Source organism: Magnolia sinica, chromosome 15 (genome assembly GCF_029962835.1).
Source record: "Magnolia sinica isolate HGM2019 chromosome 15, MsV1, whole genome shotgun sequence".
NCBI lineage: Eukaryota > Viridiplantae > Streptophyta > Magnoliopsida > Magnoliales > Magnoliaceae > Magnolia > Magnolia sinica.
Window position 1 is genome coordinate 62,230,395 of NC_080587.1, and position 27,982 is coordinate 62,258,376.

General features: G+C 37.2%; 1 protein-coding gene across 5 annotated transcripts in view; it reads right to left on the bottom strand.

The window, feature by feature from the left end:
- LOC131226714 (cleavage and polyadenylation specificity factor subunit 3-II) overlaps positions 1 to 27,982 on the bottom strand; it is a 101,702-nt gene that overhangs the window by 8,151 nt on the left and 65,569 nt on the right. For 3 of the 5 annotated variants that reach the window (XM_058222350.1, XM_058222349.1, XM_058222351.1), the window contains exons 7-10: positions 27,398 to 27,461; positions 23,000 to 23,065; positions 20,486 to 20,555; positions 1,838 to 1,942 (exon numbers count right to left, since the gene is read on the bottom strand). In XM_058222350.1, coding sequence (XP_058078333.1) covers positions 1,838 to 1,942; positions 20,486 to 20,555; positions 23,000 to 23,065; positions 27,398 to 27,461 — 305 coding nt within the window. The remainder of the gene's footprint in view (positions 1 to 1,837; positions 1,943 to 20,485; positions 20,556 to 22,999; positions 23,066 to 27,397; positions 27,462 to 27,982) is intronic. The other 2 variants (XM_058222352.1, XM_058222353.1) reach the window with 2 other exon arrangements.

Below are 27,982 nucleotides of genomic sequence, written 5' to 3' on the forward strand. Positions count from 1 at the left end.
CAGTTGATGGTCAGATTTAGTGTCTAGAGAGTATCGATAGATGGGATTACTAGTGTAGTTTGGTGAGTATAAGTATGACAGATAAGTTAGAGAGTACACAACCTCATACCATCAGCTCATGAGTTGGGCACAATACTGCCATTACATGGAACAACAATATTATGGCCGTTCCAGTGTCGATTGGGATGACAACTTCCAATTGGCTTGTAATTCCATGTGGGTATGAGTCCAAGGTGTAAAAAAAAATTTCTTCTTATTTTGGTTTTTGGAAGTATTGTTTGTGTTTTATTACTTGTATCAATGAGATTAGCATGATATGTACTCATTTTAGATATAATTGCATGACTTTTGTTGGACAACCCATAGTTTGGGCTCCTGTACAATGCATTGTTGTTTTTTGTAATTGTGCAATCATGTGTCTTTTAACATGACCTGAAGTTTATTCCATTAATTTCCCAATGTTTCTCTCTGACTGTAATATAGTCCCTGATATTTCCCATGCAATATTCATACATGGTGCAATATCAATAATAAAACATTGAGAATACTCTAGGGTCTAGACCATAGATGTAGAGAAACCACTTCTAGAGGTGTTTTCTAAGAAATGTTTACTATTTGATTTCCTAATGAGGGAGTTTCAGACCCTGGAAATAATTAGGATGATAAAAAAATGAGATGAGAAACAAAGGGAAAATGAAATTGAAATGAGACGAATTACAGGCACAAATATGGAGAATATGAAAACAACCAAAGGGAGGAAAGAGGAATTTGAGGATGCCTACATTGCAATTTGAAATTCTTTCATGCCTCTATGCTTGCCAGAAAGAAATGTGGGTGCAATTAGAAGGGAAATGGATCGAGGACCAGAACATGATTAAGTCGGAGGCTATTTATTTCTTCCAGAACCTTTTTAAATCAGGGAATGTTTCAGATGATAGCTTTCTTGAATGTATTCCCTCTCTGGTTAGTGCCAAGGACGACCGCATGCTCCTGAAGCCTCCAGATGATTTGGAGATGGAAGAGGTTGCCTACGATGTACCCAAAGACTGCTCTCTCAGTCCTGACGGTTTACGAGGAATTTCTCTCTTGCTGTTGGGGAATCATTAAAGCTGATGTTTGTCTGGCAGTTTGGGGATTTCTTCTTGAGAGTCAATATTCCTAGATCCTTTTCTTCTTCTCTTATTGTGTCCATCCCAAAAGTTGCCTCACCTACTTCTTTTGCTAATTTCCTCCCAATTAGCTTAAGTAATTTTTCCTATTAGATTAAGTATGAGCCACGAGTAGGGACTCAATTCATTTAGGTTTAATTCTGCTTGAAATAATCTCTGCGAGCAGGGAGCCTTTGTCTAATGGAGAGTATTATTAAGAATGTTTCCCTGTCCCAAGAAATGTTGAATGAACTAGACAGGAGTTTTGAGGAATCAATGGTATCCTTAAGCAGGAAAAGGCAAAAGCCTGTGATCGTATGAATTGGGGCTTCATCCTCTAGGTTCTTCGTTTGGCTTCTTGGAAGGATGGATTTCGCTAATTGGGAAGCCTATCCTGAATTGTTGGTTTTCAATTGTCCTCAATGGGAAAACTTTTGGCTGCTTTCAGTCTTCCAAGGGTACATGCAGTTCAAGAAATGATTGAAGTGTCCATGTAGATAACAGGCTTTACAGCTTCTTTACATTATTTTTTTAATTTTTTATGACATACAACAAAACGATACAATTAAAATGTGTAGGCTGTGGTCAAAAGAAAAGGTCATCTTAAAATTGTACTAGTACGAATTAGTTTAAATCAACCAGGAAACACTGTTAAACGATACTGGATTATGAAATATAATTCAAATTACCATGTTTGAAGTCAAACGCACTCCTTGTCACATATGCATCCTTTACCTTCTGACTAGTCCACCCAATAAGCATCTTATAATACATATTAGCTTGAATTGTCAAACCTGAAAATATCATGATAGAAACAACCAGATCACAGCAAAATTAACTCACAGGCTCGCAGCAACTGCAACGATGAAAGGAATGCTGCTCCAAAGCAATAAACCCAAAAACATTCTTAATGCATTAGCAGACGTCCATAATTGAGGGTTTCACTACAACAAGGCTCATGAGTGTCAGAAGACAGAACAGGGCTCAAATTCCAATCTATGTAAAGAACTTCACGACCCATTTGGGCACGATAACATAGAAAATCAAGATTTTCAAATGCTAGCAATTATGGCAGCCCCCCTGTCAACATGTAGAGTTATAGCCTGGACATGCAAAATATTAACTTCTAAATGTTGGACATTCTGAATGTATGAACGTCTGAAGTTAGGATTATAAAAGGCACCCATTTGACATGTCACCATGGGGCCCGTCATAATTGCAAAATCCAAAAATCCAGGTTTTCTAAGTTATCCTGTCCAAAATCTGGTGCTTACAAATATGTTTCTCAAACTGAAAATTAATTCATAGATAATAAATCGTGAATTGTTGTTATAGGCACCCACTGACTGACAGTACACCGATCTTTTCTACTTTTGGTAATTCGAAAGTACATCTTTCCACTATTGCATTACCAAAAAGAGAAAGGATGGGTGTATTTGTCAGTCAGACGCCTACGAGTATACTACACAATTCTGCTTTAAAAAGTAGCAAATATCATCTCAACATTGAATATTCATAGAAATATTATTGTATTTGCTCCACTGTTGTAGCGAAGTGTACAATCCACCTCAAGCATAGAAAGCTCAAAGCATGAGAGTTGAGACACTAGACAGTCATCACCAACTCCCTTTTAGATTTCACGTGCCAGTTTTGTGCCTTGGCATCCATGGCCAAGGCTCTGCTCCTGAAAGGTCCCTGGGGCATCGTTGCAGTCAATACAAGCCAGCAGTCATTTGGCTATTGTTTGAGTAGGCTTTCTTACTTTTTGGATGATAAAGAGTAAAACTGTAGGATCAGGTGGCTCACTATCATTACAGCAGAAAATCGAAACCCTTAAAAAGGGCAGACATCACAAGCATTGAAGTCCAAGCGGTCCCCCACATGCACAAAATTCATTTGTTAAGATTGTTTTCAGTACAAAGGGGATGATATCATTCAACAGAACACATGCATGAGAGAGAGTATTTATGGAAGTTTCCATAGGTTTGAGTCTTCTTTGGTTGGCTTTAGAGAAACTGTACGAACCTATTTAATTACACCAACACGGATTATTTAATGGTTTCTTTTGATTCTTTAATTGTATGTAGTTGGTCTCTACGATTTGGTTACATATTCTAGCTGGAGTAAAGGCTCTTCATAAAGAGGCCTGAATATGAAAATGAGGATGTGTTTCTTATATTCTACGGTTTGATAATGGACATGCTAAAGTTTCTCTTCCTACTGTTCATCGCCAGCAATATAATCACCTAAACCATGCACTATATTGTTCCTGCTTTAAGTGGTGTCAAAGCGGTTCCTTTCAAGAGCCTAGGGTCAGGATTGCCTCAAATTGATTTGAAGGTGCCCATGCGAAGATCCAACAGTCAGATTTAATCCAAATCAAATCAGCTAGATTTCTACTTCGATGGGTAATCAAGTTGGAAATAGTGGTGGATTAGTAAATTACTCGCGAGATGATGATCTGTGGAATATTCCAGAGCTATATGTGACAAGAACAGAATCTCAACAGCTTCAATGGTCCACCAATGAGATTTGGAACTTGTTGTAGACTAGAAACATGGGCATGATGGTTATGAATGGTTCCAGTAAGCAGATCATGAAGCACGGCCCACACGATCAGCCTCAGCGTCAGGGAACTCGGCTTGCAGATTCAAGTGATGAGGAGGAAATCAAACCTCAACAGCACAGTAACTCACAAGGAGGTGGTGGAGATTGCGGTGTGGGCTGTAATCAAGAATTCCAAGTCAAAGTGGATTTACCCAAATTTTAATGGCAAGTTCACATAGACAAATTTCTTGATTAGTTGGCAACAATAGAGAGGCCCTTCGATTACTTGATGTGAAGGTAAAATTGTGGCGATCAAATTCAAAGGATACGCATCGGCTTAGTGGGAAAAACTTTAGATGTAATGGCTGTGGCAAGGAAAACAGAAGATCAGAACCTGGTGTCACATGAAAAAACTGCAACAAAAAGTTCTGCCTAGTTATGGGACGAGATCCTGTTGCACCAACATTAGTCTTGCCGTCAAGGAGGCCAAACCGTTGAGTATGTAAAAGAATTCTTTCAATTATCATCTCAATAGAGTAATGGTGATTAGTTGAGTAGACCATCACTGTCAAATACACATAATCGAAGCATCCAAAATATCTGCAGCAGCTTCAATTGCATCGAGTGTGGCAAGCCAAGCCACAGATCCATCAAATGTGCACATAGGAAATTCACCAATGTGGTGACATGTGAAGACAAAACCTTTCTGACATTCTTGAACCTAAAGTCATCGAAGAGGATCTACAAGATGAGCGGTGCGAGGGTTACACATAAAACAACTTAACCTACAATGATGAGTCTCATGTATACCAGTTTGTTAGCTGTACAAACCAGATTTATTGGCTTTACAATGCCTCGAGGCAACTTAGAAAATCTGATTTTGTAGAAGGAAGGAAAAGAGACCAAAACTGTTTTTGTTTTTTGTTTTTTGTTTTTTTAAAATTGTTGTGTACTCTTCACACTTTGCTTTTCACTTACTACAACCAGATACATAAGGTGCCCTTTTATAGGCATTCGAATGAAAGATGAAAAGTAAAAAATGCCCCTACTAGGTGCTTCCAACATTTAATGTTTCTATAAACTACACAAGGCTTTTCATCTTCCAAGACACCTCCATGGGAACTGTTGTTGTGCATTGGAAGATCAACAGTCACCTGGAAAATGGTTTTTGGTTTGCAACTCCAATACTCCCCTTCAAACCAAAACAGGTTTCATTCTAAGCATCGATCTAAGTTTCTTAAATGTATCAGTCAGCAATTCTTTGGTAAAGATGTCCACCACTTGTTCAGTGGTATGACAGTACTCTAGCTTCACTGATTTCTGCTTCACTTGATCTCGCAGGAAATGATTCCTTGTATCAATGTGCTTGCTCCTTCCATGTTGCACTGGATTTTCGGCAAGCTCAATTGCCGATTTGTTGTCCACATATATGACAGTGTATTCTTCCTGCGAATGCTCCAGCTCCTTTAACATATTCCTTAGCCATATCGCCTCACATACAATGGAGGAAGCTGCTACATACTCGGCTTCACATGTGGACAGCGCTACCGTGCTCTGCTTCTTTGAGTTCCATATGAATGTTGTCGATCTAAGATAGAAAGCATAGCCTGTGGTACTCTTTCTTTCGTCTTGGTCACCACCCCAATCACTATCAGAGTATTCATACAAAATTTCTTCATCATCGTATGGATAAAAGAGACCGAATTCAATAGTTCCTTTGATATACCTTAGAATTCTTTTCGCAGCTAGCCAGTGTGACTCTCTTGGCGCTTCCATATACCGGCTTAGAAGCCCAACACTATAAACTATATTTGGCCTAGTGATTGTGAGGTACCTTAGGCTTCCGATTAGGCTCTTGAATAAAGTTGTATCAACATTTCTTCCTACGCCATCTTTTGTGAGCTTCAGGCCTGTTACAATAGGTGTATTCACGGCTTTACAGTCGATCATCCGAAACTTCTCAAGAAGTTCTTTTGCGTACTTCTTCTGTGATATATAGATGCCGCCGACTTGTTGTTTCACTTCGATGCCCAAGGACATCAATCCACTGTCAATCATCTCGAACTAATTAAACATAGCTTCCTTGAATTCTTCAAACATCGTTTGGCTGTTTCCAGTGAATAGTATATCATCAACATATAAACGAGCTATAAGCATATTGCTATGGGCATTCTTCTATATGTAGACGACATGCTCGTACGGACATTTAACGAAACCGTTCTCTTGAAGATAGTCGTCAATCCGTGCATTCCAAGCACGAGGAGCTTGCTTCAACCCATACAGGGCTTTCTTCAGCTGATACACCTTGTGTTCTTCCCCTTGCATGACAAAGCCTTCAGGCCTGTCAAAATATACTTCTTCTTTGAGTACTCCATTAAGAACGCGGATTTCACATCTAGTTGGTAGATCATCCAACTGTGATGAGCTGCAAGGGAGATAATCATCCTCACAATGTCAAGGCGAGCAACTGGGGCGAAAATTTCTTCATAGTCTACCCCATATTTTTGTTTGTAGCCTTTTACTACGAGCCTTGCCTTATATTGTTCAATCTTACCATCGGCATTCCGCTTGATTTTATACACCCATTTGAGACCAATGGTCCTCTGGCCTTTAGGGAGTGAGATCAACTCCCATGTGTGGTTCTTCTCGACAGCATGGATCTCTTCTTCCATAGCCTTTCTCCAACATTCATCATTCATGGCCTCCTTGAATGTGAGAGGCTCATGGTCCATATACAGGCAAAGCAAATTCACTTCCTCAATTTCTGCATAGATCTCGTTGATGCTTCTCATTTTGATAGGAGCCATGGGTGAAGGGGAATTGGATGAAGATGTGCCAGCCGAATTCTAATTTGATGAAGTACTTCTATGGGAGATGGAACGTACTCCTGGACTTCTGTGATCCGAAGGGGGTGATGTGGGTGTCTGCTCCTGATTCACATGCATCTCTTCTTCATATACTTCAGCCTCGACCTGGTTTTCTTTGGCCGAATCTTCATGGTTCCACTTCCAAGCTTCTTCCTTGCAGAACACCACATCTCTACTTAGCACCACCTTATTAGTTAGTGGGTTGTAGAGCTTGTACGCCTTTGACTCTTCGCTATAGCTGATGAAGATACACTTCTCGCCACGATCATTAAGTTTTTTTTCTTCTTGCTTCTGAAACTTGTGTAGAAAACACACCCAAAGATTTTAAGGTGCGCCACGCTCGACTTGTATCCGCTTCATGCCTCCTGTGGTGTCATGAACCCGACGCTCTTGGTGGGACACCGATTGAGCAGATATGCAGTACATGCAACTGCCTCTCCCCAGAAGTTCTTCGGTAGCCTTTCTCCTTCAACGTGGTCCTCATTATGTCGAGGATGGTGCGGTTCTTCTATTTTGTTGTGGCATATAAGCTGCAGTGTGATGTTGCTTAATGCCATGTTCCCTACAATAGTCTCTAAAAGCATTTGAGGTGTACTCCCCACCTTTGTCAAATCTGAGAACTTTGATTTTGAAGCCACTTTTAGTTTCAACATGAGCTTTGAAATTCTTGAAGATAGTAAAAGCAGCAGATTTTTCTTTGATACAATACACTCATAGCTTTCTACTAAAATCATCAATGAAGATAATAAAGTATTTATTACCTCCAAGAGAGGGTGTTTCAAATGGTGCATAGATGTCTGTATGAATCAACCGCAATGGCTCATTTGCTCTTCGGGATACTCGGACTGGGAAGGAGTTCCTTTGCTGCTTGCCAAGTATGCACGCCTCGCACACATGTTCCAGAGCTTCAATAGCCTGCAAGACATGAACCATGCTTGATGAGGATAGGAGCTTAAGGCCATTAAAGTTCAGATGACCAAAGCGAAGATGCCACTTCCATGATTCATTATTGGCACGTCCATAAAGACACTTCTCGAGGCTTGTGTTTATATGGAGTGGGAACATTCGATTTTTCGCCATTTGGACCCATGCCACATGTCGACCGCATGCATCTTTTAATGACATAACTGAGTTCTCCATGTGTATCACATACCCCTTTTTAAGTAGTTGGCCGATGCTGAGAATGTTACTTTTCATGTTGGGTACGTAATATACAATAGAGATGAATTGCGGCTCACCATTTTTCTGGTAAATTTTTATTTTACCTTTACCTTTCACCGGAGTTTTTGATGAGTCTCCGAACGCCATATCACCATGAACTCCTTCTGTGAGTTCCATAAAAAGCTTTTTGTCGCCGCACATGTGATTGCTTGCACTCGTGTCAAGACACAACACATCTGACTGATCACAGCCTTTCTCTTGTGCAAGGAAGAGTGTGATTCTTTCCTCCTCATGATTTGATGCTTTGGCATAGTTGGATCGTTCATCTTGATCCATTGGCTTGCTCCAACAATCTGATGCATAATGGCCGAACTTGTTGCAATTTCGGCACTGAATATTTTTCATATTTTCACGACCTCGTGTGGATCGGCCTCTACCATGGAAATTGGTAAATTTTTGTTGATTGCTTGGATTATATCGACGCCCTCTTCCTCTTGCATGATTATTAGTGCCACGGCCCCCACGATGTGTATGGTCATCTCTTTGTTCATTTAGAGTTAGCTTAGACTCTAAGGCATGTTCAAGCATCGTTCCTACATTCGTTGCTTATGCACTTGCAACGATCCCATCAACTCTTCAATGGATAGTTTTTCCAAGTCCTTAGATTCTTCGATCGCCACAACCACGTGCTCAAACTCAGTTATGAGATATCGCAATGCCTTTTCCATGACACGTATATCTTCAACCTTCTCACCATTTCTTTTTCAATTGTTAATAATAACAAGTAGATGTGAGAAGTAGTCAGAGATACTTTCACCTTCCTTCATTTGCACCGCTTCGAACTCGGCTCATAGTGTTTGAAGGGGAACCCGCTTCAGTCGATCAACACCTTTGAAGATGGTGTAAGGGTATCCTAAGCTTGCTTTATTGATGTTGCTTCGACAATCTTTTCAAAGGTTGATTCATCCAACCCTTGATAGAGGATGAACAAAGCCTTGTTGTCTATCTTCCTTTGATTTTTTAGCACGGTCTTTTCCTCGGTGGTGAAGGGAGCTTCTTCCTCCATAGTGGGTTCTACATACCCATTGGTGACGATCTCCCATATATCTTGTGACCCGAACATCGCCTTCATTTGGATGCACCAATTTTCGTAGTTGTCCTTTGACAACTTAAGAACGTGCAGTTGGATTGTGGTGGCCATCTTTACACCAACAAGCTTTATGGGATAGACGAATTGGCTTTACTAAGCCTCAAGATGACCCAAACAATCTGATTTTTTTTCTTTTATGAAGAAATGGCTGATTTTTATTTTTATTTTTTTTGAAGAAGGGAGAGAGGGATGGAATAGAAATCTGATTTTTTCAAAACGGATTTTTCTGGAAAAAAAAAAAAAAAAAATTCTATTCTTGGCTGAGAAAAAAATTGTTGGCAACTTCAACCAGGGAACTCTAGAAAAAGAACCTGTCTCTGATACTAGTTTATTGGCTGTACAAACTAGATTTATTGGCTTTACAAAGCCTCGGGGCAACTTACAAAATCTGATTTTGTAGAAGGAAGAGAGAGACCAAAACTGATTTTTTTTTTTTTAAATTGTTGTGTACTCTTCACACTTTGCTTTTCACTAACTACAACCAAATACACAAGGTGCCCTTTCATAGGCATTTGCATGAAAGGTGAAAAGTAAAAAATGCCCCTACTAGGAGCTTCTAACATTTAATGTTTCTAGAAACTACACAAGGCTTTTCATCTTCCTAGACACCTCAATGGGAACTGTTGTTGTGCATTGGAAGATCAATATTCACTTGGAAAATGGGTTTTGGGTTTGCAACTCCGATCTTCCAATGCACAACAACAGTTCTGCAAACCCAAAACTCATTTTCTAGGTGATTGTTGATCTTCCAATGCACAGCAACAATTCCCATGGAGGTGTCATGGAAGATGAAAGGCCTTATGTAGTTTCTAGAATCATTAAATGTTGGAAGCTCCCAGTAGTGGCATTTTTGACTTTTCACCTTTCATTCAAATGCCTATAAAAGGCCACCTTGTGTATCCAGTTGTAGTAAGTGAAAAGCAAATTGTGAAGAGTACACACAAAAAAAAAAAAAACCCAGTTTTGGTCTCTCTTCCTTCCTTCTACAAAATCAGATTCTCTAAGTTGCCTCGAGGCTTTGTAAAGCCAATAAATTTGGTTTGTACAACCAACAAACTGGTATCAAAGCCAAGTTCTTTTTTTAGAAGAAGTTTCCAGCAGTTTTTTCAACTAAGAACAGATTTTTTTTTTTCAAAAAAATCTGTTTAAGAAAAAAAATCAGATTTCTATTCCATCCCTCTCCCTTCATTTTCAAAAAATAAATAAATAATCAGCCCTTCCTTTAAAAAAAATTTTAAAATAAAAAATAAAAAATAAAAACAGTGCTTCCTTCTTTAAAAAAAAAAAAAAACACAGATCGCCTGGGTCTTCTTGAAGCTTAGTAAAGGCAATTCGTCTAACCCATAAAGCTTGCTCGTGTAAAGATGGCCACCACAATCCAGCCACACGTTCCTAAGTTGTCAAAGGACAACTATGAAAATTGATGCATCCAAATGAAGGCGATGTTCGGGTCGCAAGATATATAAGAGATCGTTACCGATGGATATGTAGAACCCACTATGGAGGAAGAAGCCGCCTTCACTAACAAGGAAAAGACCGCTCTCAAAAATCAAAGGAAGAGAGACAACAAAGCTTTGTTTCACCTCTATCAAGGGTTGGATGAATCAACCTTTGAAAAGATTGCCGAAACAACATCAAGCAAGCAAGCTTGGGATACCCTTAGCACCATCTTCAAAGGTGTTGATCGACTGAAGCGGGTTCGCCTTCAAACACTAAGAGCCGAGTTCGAAGCAGCGCCATCTTTGACTACTTCTCACATCTACTTATTACTAACAATTGAAAAAGAAATGGTGAAAAAGTTGAAGACATACGTGTCATGGAAAAGACACCGCCATCTCTCACAACCAAGTTTGAGCACGTGGTTGTGGCGATCGACGAATCTAAGGACTTGGAAAAACTGTCCATTGAAGAATTGATAGGATCGTTGCAAGTGCATAAGCAACGAATGCAAAAGAATGCAAGAACGATGCTTGAACATGCCTTAGAGTCTAAGCTAACTCTAAATGAACAAAGAGATGACCATGTTTCGTCAAATGTTCGTACGCTCATGCCGTCTACATATAGAAGAATGCCCATGGCGATATGCTTATAGCTTGTTTATATGTTGATGATATGCTGTTCACTGGAAACAGCCAGGGGATGTTTGAAGAATTCAAGCAGTCTATGTTCAATTAGTTCGAGATGACTGATGGTGGATTGATGTCCTTCTTCTTGGGCATCGAAGTGAAACAACAAGTCGGCGGCATCTATATATCACAGAAGAAGTATACAAAAGAACTTCTTGAGAAGTTTCGAATGACCGACTGTAAAGGCGTGAATACACATACTGCAACAGGCCTGAAGCTCACAAAAGATGGCGAAGGAAGAAATGTTGACTCAACTTTATTCAAGAGCCTAAACGGAAGCCTAAGGTACCTCACAATCACTAGGCCAAATATAGTCTATAGTGTTGGGCTTCTAAGCCGATATATGGAAGCGCCAAAAGAGTCACACTGAATAGCTGCGAAAAGAATTCTAAGGTATATCAAAGGGACTATTGAATTCGGTCTCTTTTATCCATACGATGATGAGAAAATTTTGTATGAATACTCTGATAGTGATTGGGGTGGTGACCAAGACGAAAGAAAGAATACCACAAGCTATGCTTTCTATCTTGGATCGACAACATTCACATGAAACTCAAAGAAGCAGAGTACGGTTGCACTGTCCACATGTGAAACCGAGTATGTAGCAGCTTCGTCCACTGTATGTGAGGCGATATGACTAAGGAATATGTTAAAGGAGCTGGAGCATTCGCAGGAAGAATGCACTGTCATATACGTGGACAACAAATCGGCAATTGAGCTTGCCAAAAATCCAGTGCAACATGGAAGGAGCAAGCACATTGATACAAGGTATCATTTCCTGCGAGATCAAGTGAAGCAAAAATCAGTGAAGCAAGATTACTATCATACCACTGAACAAGTGGTGGACATCTTCACCAAAGAATTGCCGACTGATACATTTAAGAAACTTAGATCAATGCTTGGAATGAAACCTGTTTTGGTTTAAAGGAGAGTATTGGAGTTGCAAACCCAAAAACCATTTTCTAGGTGATTGTTGATCTTCCAATGCACAACAACAGTTCCCATGGAGGTGTCTTGGAAGATGAAAAGCTTTGTGTAGTTTCTAGAAACATTAAATGTTGGAAGCTCCTAGTAGGGGCATTTTTTACTTTTCACCTTTCATTCAAATGCCTATAAAAGGGCACCTTGTGTATCCGGTTGTAGTAAATGAAAAGCAAAGTGTGAAGAGTACACAACAATTTATTATATATATAAAAAAAAAAAAAAAAAACAATTTTGGTCTCTTTTCCTTCCTTCTACAAAATTAGATTTTCTATGTTGCCTCGAGGCTTTGTAAAGCCAATAAATTTGGTTTGTATAGCCACCACACCCCACATTCAAAAAGGGAAAATTATCAACATCACAAAATTTTATGAACATGTAATTGAGAGGAAAGTATGTGATGGGATCATCAATGGTAGAAGCTACAAGAATATTCAATGCATTGGTAGACAAGGTCAAGTTGAAGTCAGAAAAGCATTCCTACACCCTACTATATGGCATGGTTCAAGAAAGGCGGTGAAGCTTAGGTGACCAATCAATGCTTGTTTTTTTCTCAATTGGAAAAAAAAATTTAAAAAAATGAAGAAATATAAAGATGAAGTGCTTTGCGATATGGTTGATATGGACATATGCAATATTCTCTCAGGTCATCCTTGGTAATTTCAATTTGACTTGGCTACTTTGCATGAAAGAGAGACAAAAATACCTTCTCGTTCACAAAGGACAATGTTAAGGTGCTTTTAAGTTACTCTTCAATATACAAGTTAACATTGTTCACAAAGGACAATGTAAAGGTCACCTTGTCATATTTGCTTTTTATGACTTGAGTACAAGGAAAAGAGTGGGGGCATCACACCCTAATTCTCTTTTCCCTTTTCTCCAACCTCCTCTCTCTTTCCTCTTCTTTTTCTCTTCAATGTACAAGTATATGGTATGAGGCTCCCCCAAAGGTGGCTGCCTTCTCATGGCTGCTGGGAAGGGAAAGAGTATTGATGGTGGACAATCTTAGAAGAAAAGGATTGTCCCTAACCAATATTTGTCTTTTGTGCCTTCAAGATGTTGAGTCCATTGCACATCTATTCATTCTCTGTACTTTTTCCTATGAGATCTGGTAGAGTATCTTTAGATTTGCTAAATTGTCCTAGGTGATGCCCTCCTCCATCGATCTTCTTTTCTATTCCTAGCATGGTGATCCAGGTGGGAAGCTGGACAGGTCTAAATGGAGAAAGCTTCTTCCGGCTACTCTTTGGGGCTATTTGGATGGAAAGAAATGGTCGTTGTTTTAGAAATAGTTGGGGTTCATATATATATATATATATATATATATATATATATCACGCGCGCGCGCGCACACACACACACACACACACACACAGAGAGAGGTATACAACAACAAACAATGATTTTAGCAAAATACATGTTGATATGCACACAGACAAAAAGGTGAATATTTTCTACAAAATGGATACTTGTTTAAAGGAAATTAGCTTGTATGCCTAAATACTTAAGGGAGAGCCTAATATTGGCTTAGCCAGTCCTCTCTTCTTCTTTTTCTTTTTCTTTTTTTTCTTTTCCTTCCTTCTTTCTTTCTTTCTTTCTTTTTTTTTTTTTGTTTTTTTTTTTTTTTTTTTTTGATTAGGGGAAAAATCTATCTCAATGGTCAAAGATGTCACTTTTAGCCCAAGTTACAAAGAGATGTGGCTAAAATATCACAGTGCCAGGTTTGTCAAACTTCGAATGGACAATCACAAAATATCAGGTTATATACACCATTGCCTATGCCTAATGGGCATGGCAAGACATCTCTATGGACTTAGTGTTGGATCTTCCAAGGACTCAATGAGATAAAATATTCTATTTTTGTTATGATTGATAGGTTCTCGAAGATGGCTCGCTTTATTCCATGCAAAAGGATGCTCAATGCATATGCTATGCACATGGCCAAGTTGTTCTTTAAAGTTGTAAGCTGCCACAGGGTTCCAAAGACAATGACCTTGGACTGAAGCACAAAGTTCCTTAGCCATTTCGGGAGGATTTTGTGGAAACAGTGCATGACAAAGCTATAATATAGCAGCACCTACCATCCTCAAAATGATGGGTTGACACCAGTGGTGAACCATACATTGGGAAATATTCCAAGAAGCCTTGCAAGCAACAAGCCAAAGTAATGGGATCCATGTGTGCCCAAGGCAGAATTTGCAATCAACAATATGAAGAATGGATCAACTAGCAAATCGCCAGATTTGGTGCCTCTACGAAACTTAGAGAAGTACAAAGACGGCAGAGAGGCAGTGTTTAGGAGGATGCAGGAGGTGCATGAGAGAGTGACGCATCACCTCATGGATCCAAATGAGAAGTACAAAGCTGATATAAATCGAAATCATGGTCTAAGGTCTAGAGTGAAGGTGACTGAGTGACAGTATATCAGTGAAGGATCCTTACACTTGCTCCGGTGGTAGACTCTCAGGAGTTTCAACACCCGGTCAAGGGTTCGAGTATCCATAGGTGGTGAAACTCCACTGCGGCGTGAGTGTGTGGGGGTATGTGTGCGTGTGTAAAAAAAAAAAAAAGGACAGTATATCAGTGAAAAGAGTGACTTCCAACTCGCACGTTTAACAAGTTGCCAAGAAGAAGATGGGGCTGTTAAGATAAAAAAGAAGAGTAAGAAGAGGATGGGGAAAATAGATACAAGATCGAAGAACCAAACAAGTTGGATATCTCACTGATACAACATCATCGATCTCTCTGATTTTCACAGGGATCCATTCACTGAAAGTGAAGAAAATGTGCTGATATTGGTTCAAGATATGCTAAAGAAGCGTATGGATGAAATTAACACAATTTTAGGTTGACACAAGATTGATGGCGAAGATTGTACTATAATATTTAATCCAATTGAATAGCGTAGACGAATTAAAGAAGATTGATAGACAAGCTATCAAGCCCTATGAAGATTTGAACTCAAAGCCAAGTTCTCTTCAACTAGGAAATGTACTTGATGTAGGATCTGATGGCCACAATCATCAAAGAAGAAAATTGAAACTGTTGTAAAGGGGAGAGTCACAGCATTGAAGTCCAAGTGGTCCCCACATCCAAAATCTTCATTTAGTTGGCTATAGAGAAATTATAGGAGCCTTTCTTTATTTACACTAATGAGGATTTTCTAATTAAATATTTTGTTTCTTTCGTTGGTTATCTAGTTGTCTCTATGATTTAGTCACCTATTCTCGCAATAGTCCCCAATAGATTTGCTTATCTTGTAAAGGCTTCTTTATAAACGTCTACGTATGAAAAGAGGTAGAGATTTGTTTCTTTTATTCCATTATACCAATAATGGACATGTGAAGGTACCTCTCTCTCTCATTCTGTTCTTGATCCAAAGCAGTATAATCACCTATATGCTGTATTGTATTGATTGTTTTTATTTATTCTTTTGTTTACTCTGTTAACTTTCCCACTAAATTACTCCTACATTAAAGACAAACACGTTGTTCAACAAAGACAGTTAAAAAAATAAAAATAAAAAAACACAGTTATAACAACCAAGAAGAAAAATGATAAAAGTCTGCTCCAATATCAGTGTTCAACAAAGGAAACAAGAACAAATATGTTAAGAACCGGTCAAAGTAGAAAGAAAAAAGAAGAAAAATGTTTTTTCAAAAAAAATAAAAATTTAAATCCAATTGCAGGTCAGTTATATATTTCTAGGAGGATATATAAGATCTTCAAAGCAAGGATGCATAACATCCTTTGGCCATGAATAGATGTGAAACCAATGGTTCAGTGCAGTGACTTAAATATTGATATCAGCTCTTATGTCAACCAATACTTTTGATATTGCATAGTTAGGAAACTTCTCAGTATCAGTCGATATATTGCAACATATAGACAATATATCGATACATTCCAATGTTTTGAAAATATCACTATTACAAGTTTTGTGATCTCATCAATACTTGTGACACAAATCGACAATATCACATTTGCATCAGTACCCTTCTGAAAATTTTGAAACATTCACCAAAAATCCACACACACAAAAAAAAAAAAGAAAAAAGATTCTCTTAAAATTTTTGTTGGCATTATGTTGCTAAGAAGATTTCGACCAATCCTTTTCCTTTGTTTGGAGAAAAAGAGGAATTGGATGCGGAAAGTGAGATCGAAGAGCATGTGGTACTCGAAACCCAATCGATGAGTTTTTGCTAAGTTAAATTGTTTTCCCTTTTTGAATTGCTTGGAATCTGTGGAATGAAGTTAGTAATCCATGACTTTTCATGTTATGCATGCTCAATGATGGATTTTGACCAACAATTTTCAAATTTGGGGAAAATGAGAAAAAATTAGAAAATATCCAAAATTTCTCCAATTTCATCCATTTAACTTGCAATTAGAGTGTGGAAAAATCATGTGGGAGTGCTTGGAGACTGACCTACAGATTTACACAACTTTTTTGAATTTTTAAAGAAAAATATTTTTAATTAAAAATAAAGAAAAATAAATAAGAAATCATTTTTAAAAAAAAAAATTTACATTATCCAAATGTTATGTGTGCCTTATATTTATGTATTTATGAGCATATACTCATCTTAACATCAGCCACACTCATTTATTCATTTTCAAAAATAAATTTAATTTTTAAAAAGTTATAATTTTTTTAAATATATATTTATTAAAATAAATGCATTATTCATTGTAATATAGATTTAGTGCACGTCAATAATACATTGAATGGCAAGATTTAGTGCAAGCCATTAATATATTGAATGTGCCAATAAACTATATTAATTATAGAAATGTTAGGATTATTTATTTATTATTTTAATTTTTAATTTAAAATAATTAAATATTGAGAGTGAGGCACATACGCATAAGTGTGTTGAGGGCACAAGTATATTTTCACTTCTTTTTTTGCCATTAAATGTAGTGATTGTGTTTCTATACATGTCTTCTATGATTTAAAAATTATATGAAGTAATTTGGAATATAGTTGCATCACTTCAATCAAACAGCACTTGGTTTAGGACCATATACAAAGGAAACTTATTATACACACGTTTTTTTTTAATAGTCTTTTTGAGTTCTTAGCATTGTTTGAATTATACCTGATATTATCGAAATATCTCCAATATTATCTTTATCGCTAGCTTGGCGATACTGATAGCACTGGTAGCGATACCAATAACACTGGTAGTATAAAAAATTATAGGTATCAATAATGTATTGCTAAGTATTGCCAATGTATCGATATCACCAATCTAATCGCCAATATTTTCAACTATGTAAATTCCAAGTGTCGCTTGTATTGCCAATGGATCGCCAATATTTTCAACTATGTAAATTCTAGGTGACGCTTGTATCACAAGTCTATCAATGATATTTCAATAATATCATCAATGTATTGATATCACCAAAAATTTGTTTATTAACAAAAATTCATTTCAATTTTTTTTTTTAATGGGCACATGATTATATGCAGTGTTTAATTTGTCGTTGATAATATCGAGAATATCTTGATATTATCGTTATCACAAAATGTGCGATATCAAGACCACAATCTTTTGTTTCCTTTCCAGTTGTTGATGATTTCTTGGCAAAACATCGTGTATTGTCGATATTCTGCAATATCAATGGATGTTTAGATGGAAGTATGGTTGGATGATTAGATGGAATTGATGGGATAGTTAGACTGATTTCTTAGAAACTTATTATGTATGCATTCTTTTTGCAAATTTTTTATTCCTAAATATGCAAATATGTGTTTTTTTTTGTGTGTGTGTGTGTGTGTGTGCGTGTGTGTGTATTTTAGCATCTCCTAAAGTTGCACTAAAAATTCCACCATTTTTCCCATGTTTCTCTGCATTTCTAGTTATCAGCGAAATTATTGGCGATATTGATATTGTTTCTATATCCCTGGCCAACGAAACTTGTAGTGATACCGATACTTCGAACACTAGTTCTTAGCGTGTAATAATGTCCTGTTTAACATCCCCTAAAGTTTCATTGAAAAATTCATCCAATTTCCCAATGTTTACTAAAACCAACGATACATTATGCGAGATGTAATATTTCCCATGCAATACTGATATGTTTATGTCAACAATACATTCAGTGATCTTACCTATTGATTTGATGGAACCAACTGGGTGGATAGAACATTACCAAAACTCTCTCATATCACATGAAACATCCTAATTTGGTAATTCCTAACCCTCCAATCAGTAGCATGCAAAATAGACAGTTAAGACAAAAGATAAATAAAGCAACATTCAATTCAAAGAATCTATGTCGAGGATCGTTCAGTCTAGGAAACTCTTGAATTGAAACAGTCTATGGACCGTGGGACCCATCAAATCAACAATTTGGGTCACTATTCTATGGACCCTGGTTTGTTCAAAATAAAACCGAAGAATACTATGTGAATCATCAAGTTGAAGATTATAAAATTCCTCAAATTTCTAGTCTCAAGTTCCCAACATGCAACATATTTGTAATTAAGCATTTAATGGTCCACACTTATGTTTCCACTAGAATAAGGTACTCCCACTGTTCTGTGGAACTTTGCAGTGAAATGATATGAGGTAGAGTTCCACAAGACACCCAGATGTGATAAAATTTACAATCAAACAATAAAAGGCAATTGCAGCAGAAACATTAAAATTCAAACATATCCCGCATTTGTTAACTTCTGCTAATTAGGAGTCAATTTAGTAAAAGAAAAAAAAAATAATAATAATAATAGTTCATCTACTCATCTAAGGAAGGAAAAAAGGAGTAGGAATTATAGGGTCCTCCTCCGAAGCAACGTAAACTCTGCTGGTATGTAGGATCGTGTGAACATGGGACCATTGTTCAGTAATACAAACAGTTACCTGAGGGGCTCCACTGTAAATGGGGATGCCTTAAAAACCTTCTTGATTGAAAGGTTCTTACCCATTTATCATCATCATCGTTATCATTGTCATTCCAAGTCTTGCCCACGTTATTTGGGATCTACTTTATGAACCCTGTTTCTCCTCCTCCTCCTCCTCCTCCTTTGAATGATATTTCTATTGAAAATGAAGAAAGCGAGACAATTAAATGAAGGGGAAGGATGAACTGATAGTGAGAGGCCCTCTCACCCCTCCCTCTCTTGCAAAAGAAACAGTTATCCCAGTTGCAGTCTGTAGGATAAAAGAACCTATTACGAGGAACATGATCTTTTATCTCTGAAATCATAGAAGCCATATTCCATGGCACCAGCTCCAAGGAAGAAAACTATTTGATGACATTTCGGAAGCCTCCTTCAATCACCATAGACCAGAAGAAAATTTACAGAGAGTCTAAAAACCTTATGGAGAGCAAACACCTCCACCTCAGTAGCATCGACAACATCATACCCATAAATGAATATGATAATGTCACCTCTGTTCGCCTCGAATACCAAACAAGACCATGTTATACTAACAAAGCATCCATCAAAGAAGTTTCAAGAAGACAGGCAATTGGTGGTGATGCTTGGGTGGGGGTGGTTTGTATTGGAGGTCAGAACAAAAAGCCACTTTCCGGTCTGACAAGTAATCAATCTTGAGAACCCCTTTGAACTCAGGTCCCTGAAAACGCAAGTTAGTATAGATGAAACAATCATTCTTTTAAACTTCTTGCGGAGATGATATGTTATTATTTCCCAAAAAAATAAAAATTAAAATTAAAAAAAATCCTGCTTTTTCTAGCTGAAGCTCCCACACAACAGCTCCTTTAATAGCAAAACTTCCCCCCAACCAACCTTTGACTAACTCCTCCACGGAGCCATATTGAACCCAATTGATCCCAAAACAATCAAAGAACCAGTTCCACACTTCCTCGGCTATCTTGAAATTGAGAATAAGCCAATCAATCAATTCCTCTTCCACCCAACAAAGAAGGCATTTATTTGGAAAGATATAATATGTTTCACATAAGTTGTCCATTGTACCCACTGTTGTCACTCAAAATATCAAGGACTTTGGAAAGAAAACAGTGATGACAGAACCCCTTCCAGATTTTGCTATCCACCTCATCTGAGTCAAAGAAGACCTCATTTAATTTACTCATGAGCCCTTCAAAGTCTTTGATTTCCTAATCCTTAAGATTCTTGTGAAGTAGGATGTTCCACACCATTGTTCGTCCAATATGCTCATAACAATCCTTCAGTATGGCCCCTAGGTGTCTATCCTCATTAAAGAAACATTCCTCATAAGTCATATCCCTTCTAATCACCTCGATCAAAGTCATTCTAACCCTTTGATCAATGGTGTATACATAGATAGTTAAAGAGTATAGCTAAGGCCCACATTCAATGGAAAATATTGAACAGATAAAACCCTCCATTATGAGAGATTCTCAGGGCATTCATCATCCACAGTGGGGCCCATCAAATTAATTTTTGGTCCCTAAAGCATGGTTATGAACAGAAGTAATCATGTACATCTGCAGATTTTTACATTTTCTGATGAGCTGAGTCTATATTACCTCATGCTTAGAACGTACCAGCAGAAAAGTAAATAGGGAACTTAAGATTCATGCGCTCCCAGTAATCATCCAGCAGCATACAGAGCTCCTACTTTGCAATGGAAAAGATTGTTAAAACTCAAGTTTATATCATATATAGTAATAGAACTATGAAAGTCAACCAAGCTTCAAGTTCCAGTATAGATCAACAACGTTTTGGAAGAAACACATGTTCTAAGAGAAACAGACAGATATGATGTATAAATAGTTGGGACTTGGGAGCCACAGGGGTTGACTGGTTTCATGAATGCTTGGCAAAGTTCAACAATGGCTAGCTACCCAACATTAACTCTCCTTTACTCGGGTTAGGGACTGGCTGGCAGAATTATAATTGTTTAAATTTCCATTAGTGGAGCTACTCCCACGGTGCAAGTTGTTTGCAGATGACACAGTTTTGGTGAACAAGGGAAGACATAAACACAAAGCTAGATTTATGAAAGCGTGCTTTAAAATTAGTCGGACTAAAACAGAGTATATGGAATGCAATTTTAGTTTACAATAGAAGTCTAAATGAGGAATTAGTTTAAGATAATTGAGCAAGAAGTTTCCCAAAATGACCACTTCTGATATCTTGGTCGATAATTCATGAGAGTGGAGAGATTGAGTAAGATGTTGCCCATGGAATTCAAGTTAGGTAGAAGAAATGGAGATTTGTCTCTGAAGTTTTATGTGATCGTTGTAGAGCACACAAATTGAAAGGGAAATTTTATAGGATAGCTATAACACCAGCCATGCTCTTTTCTTTTTTCTTTTTCTTTTTTCTTTTGATGGATAAGAATCATTTTATTCAAAAAGAAAAACCAAAATACAACAAAGCACATGCCAAAGCCTGGGCAGATAGAACAGTAAAATAAACCCCATACACTGACACCACAGCGAAATATCACAAACACAATCAGATCTCTGCCTGAAATAAGACCAGCCATGCTTTATTGGACAAGAATGTTAGGCAGTTAAGGAACAACATGTTCATAGGATGTGTAGCTGAAATGAAAATGTTGAGATATGAGGGATAGAATTAGAAACGAATGCATTTGAGGGAACTTAGGAGAACCCGATAGGTAATAAGATGAGGGAAGTAAACTTAGATGGTTCGGTCATGTGCAATGGAAACCAAGAACTGTGCCAGTTAGGGGTGAGTTGGTACAAGTTGAAAACTCTTAAAAGGCAAGGGGATGGCCCAGAAGAATGTGGGTGGAGGTACTAAGAAAAGACTTGCTGATGACCTATGGATTAACTGAAGGTATGCCCTTGGTAGAGTGGAAATGGAATGGCAGAAGAGGATTCATGTAGCCAACCCGAATTAACTGGGATAAGTTTAAATGATGATGATGGATGTTGATTTGAAAGTTGTCTCAAATTTCCTTGTTAACTTTCGGACGCAATTTATTTATTTTCTAATTTGATCAAGTACAATTACCTATTTTTAGTAGAAAAGTGTCAGGTATCCAGGTTTTTGGAGGTCAATATGCTAGAAACTTCACAAGCTTGTAGCCATACCTTTTTATCAGTAACAGATAAATTTATTAAACAATCCAAAAAGAAAGGATACAAAATCCATACGAACAATGGATAAGAGATCCCTAAATAAAGAGAAGGCCTATGGACCCCTTTGCAAGTGCACCTGCAATGCACTAAGCCTTTCAAGGGCTGATGATATTTAATCTCTATGGTTCAAGACTGCATCAGCATCAAGGCTGAAATCGAGGAGAGGATTTCCCCAAAGTCCAAGCAAGAGAGGACATTGACCCCCCTTCAAAAATGATAAAGCCACCTACCCGATTTACAAAGATTTCGACCCCAGATTTAATCACCAACAACTAGCTCTATTGGAACTCCCAAACAACAGATTCCGCATACTTCCTACACACCACACACATATTGGGGGTGGTCCAGTTGTGTTTTTGGAGATTACCAGTCATGCAAATCATGGTCACAGACAACTTGAAGGCCTCCATGTGATGACGAGCACAAGTCCCCAAAATTTTTGGCCAAGGCAGCTTGGGTTATTCTCAATTCTATGTAAGCACTGGTAGGGATGTATGTGATTGGCTTTAAGGATCCTATGGATAGAAGAGTTCTCTGGATGCATACGATTTTGGATAGCAGGTCCACCTATAATTCTAGAAAAAGGGAAAGAGTCACAATAACCTAAACCCACGGACAAAGGACATAAATGACACCTGGATTAGAGAGAGAGAGACATTCACTAACTAGATACTAAATGGTTGGATAGAGACAATAAATTTCCATAAAACAATGAACTAAAAAAACAAGACAACAGAGAATATTCATAACCATAACAACTGTGACCTGTGGCACACATTGCATGGTAATTTGATTTCTTCCTTAATAAAGCTGGTAGAACAGACAGTGTGCCACATTGGCATTTCTTGAAATCAAAGCCAAAATAACCCTAGATTCGGCCAGACAAATAACATGCACAAATAGAAATGTATCATGCATAACAAAAAAGACAACATCAGTAAACACCTGTGCTCTTCCCAAAGCAAATGCTGGAATTAGCACCTTTCCTCCTCCAGCCACACACTTATGAACCTGACCATCAAACATTAGCAATCAGTCTCGCATTTGCTATAACCTAGTAAGCTACCAAAGCTAGATGACAGATAACAAGTACAGAAACTAAAAACTGACTATAAGCATATAAAGATAAAATTTACATATTAATAAATGTAAATTCATCAAACAAATCCTTCTATAGAATACAGTGTGAGCGATTAGTGAGTGAGAGAGAGAGAGGGAAAACACGTCTAATAAGTTCCAAAGCATCACTATCAGCTACTTTACCCATACCAAATTAATCTTTAATTCAATGTTACAGATCCAATCACAAGCAAAACACTGGCTGGCTAGGTTGCTGCTTAGAGGAGCCAAGTGACAATCAAATAACGATGTTAAATCCTTGTATCAGTTAGATCCTTACATTCTTACAACCCCCGATTGCATTAGAACACAAAGTAAAAAGCCTATTTAAGAACTACCCAATTAATGTAATGATATTCAATGAGACAAACATGTAATGCTCAGCAGATTTTTGGTCAATTAATCTTTCCATTGTCGGTGAGAACCATGAACAAACAGCAAGAAGGAGGCTAAACAGAGAAATTATCATATGTTAAAATCGCAAATAGGGTTCATAAAATGATATTAGTATTAAATTAGTTAGATTTTTTTTTTTTTACACGTACTCACATCCCTCCCCACCCACACCCATGCACTCACACCACAGTGGGATTTCACCAAAATGGGTACTCGAACCCATGACCTCGTGTTGAAACTCTTGTGAGTCTACCACCAAGGCATGAGTAAGGACCCAATTAAATTAGTTAGGTTGCTCTTTCCTTACCATTATACTTGATCTCCACTTATTTTCCCACCATGTTAGGCTATATTTGGTTGCAAACAAATCTCATTAAATTTCATCATTAACCAGACTAATTTGATGCAAAATATTATGAAATTTCATAATATTTGGTGCAACTAAGAACAACCTTAATTAAAAATCTAGAAGTAGCATGTAAATTACGCTACACGCTATGTAGCTTACGCCTCATGCTTCAGAGGGGTGAATGCCACACTACACACTATTCGCTATTTTAAAAAAAACTAGTGATGTATAAATAAAGCTCAAGAAATTATCCAAGATTGACATGGATTTAGGTCACCCAATAAAAGTTAAAGTATAGCAAGGATCAGTTTTGATAGATTCTTTAAATCCAAGTTCCAAAGATATTGCTAAGTCAAGGGTTGTTATAACTAGTGTTTTAAGTATCGATGATATTGGCCGATATATCCCACGATATATCTTGTATCCCACCTATGCGGTATGAAACACACAAGTAGTGGGATATATCCCACATGTTCAATCCAGTGACCGTTTTCGATTTTCGATCTTTTTTTTTTAATAAGTCATATTAAATCAGTGTTAAATTGTTACAAATCCATGATTGGGAGCTTTGATTTCGAGATTTGGAAGAGATGGGCCGAGTAGTGGAAAATTGAGAAAAATTAAAATTTTCCAATTTCTCACAACTCGGTTGCAATATTTGTGTCCAAACATAAAATCAAACATGTATATAACTTGATCTAATGATTTTTCTTTTGTTTTTGAATGTATTGCTTGTGTTTCCATACGTCTTCTTACATTTATAAATTATATAAATAAACTTTGAATATACTTGCATCAATTCAGTTAGACAATGTATAGATTAATTTAGGACCCCATACAAAGAAAACATATTATGTGCACTTGGTTTTTGTAATGTTTTGATTTATAAGTGTGTATTGATGTCTTTTTTAACAATCACTGAAGTTTCAATGAAAAATTCGACCAATTTCCCAATGCTTCCCCATGTTTCCAACATTAGTGATACATTACGCGATACAACCAATATATCCCACGCGATAACCAATACGTATTTGTATCCCAAGGGTGCGATAGTAATGCGATACTAATATTTCGAACACTGGTTATAGCTTGTAAGTATAATAATGTTAAAATATTTCCTTAACCGTATCACAATATGGCTAATTGGTGAGATTCAGAAAATAAAAATAAAAATAAAAATAGATTAGATAATACATTGAGTAATCAAAACACCAATAGACCGATGCCTTCTGCTTACCATTATCTAAGTATCCAACCAGGGCACCCTAATTGTATGATCAAGTACCATAGACATGAACTAGTCGAAATATTGAAAGGGGCCAGAAAAAAAGAAGAAGAAGAAGAAGAAGAAGAAGAAAACTTCCATAGTTTCTAATGTAGTTGCCTCTAGGAGGCATAATTAACTAGAGCCCTATAGCTCATTTGGAAGGTCTTTTTGAGAAATAAGGTGGCATTTCTACACATTTTGAATGGTTTCATCATTTTCAAACTCACCTTGCAGGGTCTAAATTGATTGGCAACTACAATTCAGGTTCGGTAGAATACTAGTTGAGCAAAGTTATAATAGGATTTCTTGTAGTCTTTCACTGTTTTGTTATAAAATGATGTTAGAAGAAGAGCTAGTTTTTGAAGTTTTCCCTGTATAGAGGTGTGTGCAGTGTTTGAAATATTGGTATCGCGTTAAGTATCACACCCTTGGGATACAGATACCTATTGGTTATCGCATCATTCGCATGGGATATATCGGTTGAATCGCGTAATGTATCGTTGTTGTTGGAAACATGGGAAAATTGGTCGAATTTTTCAATGAAACTTCAATGATTGTTAAAAAAGACATCAACACACTTATAGATCAAAAGATTACAAAAAATAAGTGCACATAATAGGTTTTCTTTGTATGGGGTCCTAATCTATGCGTTGTCTAACTAAATTGATGCAAGTATATTCAAAGTCTATTCATATAATTTAAAATTGTAAGAAGATGTGTGGAAACACAAGCAATATATTCAAAAGCAAAGGAAGAATCACTAGATCAGGTTAAATACATGTTTGATTTTATGTTTGGACACAAGGATTGCAACCGATTTGCAAGAAAGTGGGAAATTTTGATTTTTTTCAATTTTCCGCAACTCTCCCCATCTCCTCAAAATCTCGAAATTGAAGCTCCTAATCCATGATTTTTCATGCAAAACATGAAAAACCATGGATTTGTAACAATTTGACACTAATTTAACATGATTTATAGGAAATAAAAAAAGGACCAAAAATTGAAAATGCTCACCGGATCGAATATGTGAACTATATCACACTATTTGTAAGTTTCGTATCGCACATGTGGGATACAAGATATATCGGGGGATATATCGGCCGATATCGTCGATATTTAAAACAATGGGTGTGTACAGGTGTTTATGTAGTCATGTGGAGAATTATACTCGATTATTAATACTCCGCACAATTACATAAAACCCAAGCACGCATGCACATATATCTCTCTACATTCTCTCCTTTTATGAAATTAGTTTCTCCAGGATTTCTTGTAGTCTTTCACTTTATTCTTATAAGATGACGTCAGGAGGAGCAGTTTTTTTTTAGTTTTCCCTGTAGAGAGAAATATGTGTGCGAGGGGATTTTATGTAGTCAACTAGACATGCTTTGTATTGTACTCCTCTATCATTAATGCTCCACATGATTATGTAAAACCAACACACGCATGCACGTGTCTCTCTACATTCTCTCCTTTGAAATTAGTTCTCCTATTACAAGGAGACCATTTAGAGTTAATCTCAACAAAGTTGTTTTGTTATTCTCTCTTGTACACATTTCATCTATACACGTAAATTCATTAAAGTTTTTTCTTCCACTAAAGCAACAATAGAATTAGAGCACAACTTTTTCTAACCCGTCTAATTGCAAACTTGGTAGAGAGGAAATGATGAGAACTCGAAAAGTTTAGAATCTTCTAATAGGACAAAACAAGCTATTTAAAGTACAAAACAAGACAATACTAACCGCCTTAAGCTTGAAGAAATAACTAAAGATATAAAAGACTAAACTCCCTCAGTACCATTGAAAAGAAGTCAATAAAGTTGAGCAAGCCCCCCTCTTACACGACTCTCAATGATGCCACCAGGACAAACTTCGTGAACCCCTACCCCAAAGCTTCAGCTTCAGCTCTACTATATGCACAAAGCTCTTTTTTCTGTGGGTAGCTGTGAGGACCACTGCTTGGAGGCTTAAACCCATGTAACAATTAGAAGCAAGATTGGTGGAAGGAGAAATAATATAGCAAGGAGTTGTATCATCCGGACACTTTGAACTGGGAGTTGTACTTGATACCTCAATTTTAAGAGTAAATGCAATGCCCATGACGTAGCCAGGTACATAGGCAAGGAAGAAAAGAAGACAAGAATTGAGCAATGAAATAGAATACAACTGCATATATTTTTCTAAAGAAGCAATGGCATTGTAGAACATACTGCTTTTAGAAACTCCCTCTCACGAGCATATCTTGAATCACGTATAGTTGTCGCATATGTGGACCTACAAGATAAGATAATTCACTATGGAAATAAAGCAAAATTTAGCAAACACAGTTCACTACCCAATAGAAATCTCTCATGGAAATTTGAAGGATTTGTCGAGTTTAGATGGACAACAAGAATGCGTATCATGTTTAAAGAATTAAGTCTAATACCTGAAAGATAGAAAAGGAGAAAATAAAAACTTGAACAACAAAACATCCTAGACACAAAATGAATGTCAAAATCTCAGAAACCAATTCATAAAATAAAAAATAATAATGAACTTTAAAAAAAATGGACAAGAGAGAGGTCCAAGTAAAATAGAATATAGAGACAGAAAGGAGAAAAATATAAAAGAGAGAAAATATAAAATCCTCAAAAGCAGTTCCAACAGTATACTGTGGCCAACAAGAGCCCAATTCTAGCTTAAGCCTCAACTCCATATAGATTAAGGCTAATCAGATATTATGGCTATCCTGTTTGAATCTATCATAACAGGAAAGTTCCACGCGTAGTTGTTTGCCCAATATTCCAACCCAT